This window comes from Triticum dicoccoides, chromosome 2B, assembly GCF_002162155.2.
Source record: "Triticum dicoccoides isolate Atlit2015 ecotype Zavitan chromosome 2B, WEW_v2.0, whole genome shotgun sequence".
NCBI classification, from domain to species: Eukaryota; Viridiplantae; Streptophyta; class Magnoliopsida; order Poales; family Poaceae; genus Triticum; species Triticum dicoccoides.
In genome coordinates, this window is record NC_041383.1 from 64,527,460 (window position 1) to 64,528,315 (window position 856).

Below are 856 nucleotides of genomic sequence, written 5' to 3' on the forward strand. Positions count from 1 at the left end.
GTCTGTGGTGTTGCACACTAAGTTGGGCAGAGTGGCAGGGGCTCTTAGAAGAATAGAAGTTCGTACAGCAGGCCGGCGGACCGGATGAGCAGAGCCATGGACATCGCAAACGACCTCATCTACCGGCTTGATTTGGCGCGTGATTTGAAAGAGATTTCTGTTGCCGAGCACCGCCTCGGTGTAACAGTCTGAAGATGAGGTTGCAGTGCTCGATATGGCACCAAATATCCACGATCAGAGGGATCATGGAAGGGGACGTCTGTACAAAATTTTTCCATGTGAAGGCATCTGCAAGGAGAAGAAAAAACACCATCCTCCAGCATCAGGGACAATTCTTCTGGGGCACGAGGACAAGATGGAGATAGCGTTGGATTTCTTCTCCGGTCTCCTGGGACAGTCGGTGTCTAGGAAAGTAAAGCTGAATTTTGAGGCCATTGGTTATTCGCTGGCCGCGGATCTGCTCACGCAGCTTGCGTGTTCTTTGGGGAGGAAGTGCTCGCTGCCATCAACGACAACAACGCCGACAGAGCGCCAAGCCCTGACCGACAGAGCGCCAGGCCCTGACCGACATAGCGCCAGGCCCAGATGCCAGCAAGTTCTACCAGAAGTACTGGGTTGTAATCAGAGGACCTGATGAGTGTCCTGAACAAATTAAGCGGCTTGAACATGTCAAATCTGCAAGCCCTCAACATGGATGTTATGATCCTCAGTCTATTAGAAGGAACCAGTAGCATCTCGGATTTTAGGTCAACCAGCCTGATACACAGCATTGGAAAATTGATTGCCAAGATCCTTGCACGAAGCTGATGAATGATCTGATCTTACCGTGTCAAAGTGCCTTTATCCGCAATAGGTC

The 856-nt window shown here is 50.7% G+C and overlaps 1 protein-coding gene across 1 annotated transcript in view; it reads left to right on the forward strand.

The window, feature by feature from the left end:
• Window positions 1-214: 214 nt before the first annotated feature.
• The window catches only part of LOC119360475 (protein trichome birefringence-like 1), a 4,056-nt gene continuing 3,414 nt past the window's right edge, over window positions 215-856 (forward strand). The window contains exon 1 of the mRNA XM_037626100.1: window positions 215-476. Within this exon, the coding sequence (XP_037481997.1) occupies window positions 215-476 (262 nt within the window). The remainder of the gene's footprint in view (window positions 477-856) is intronic.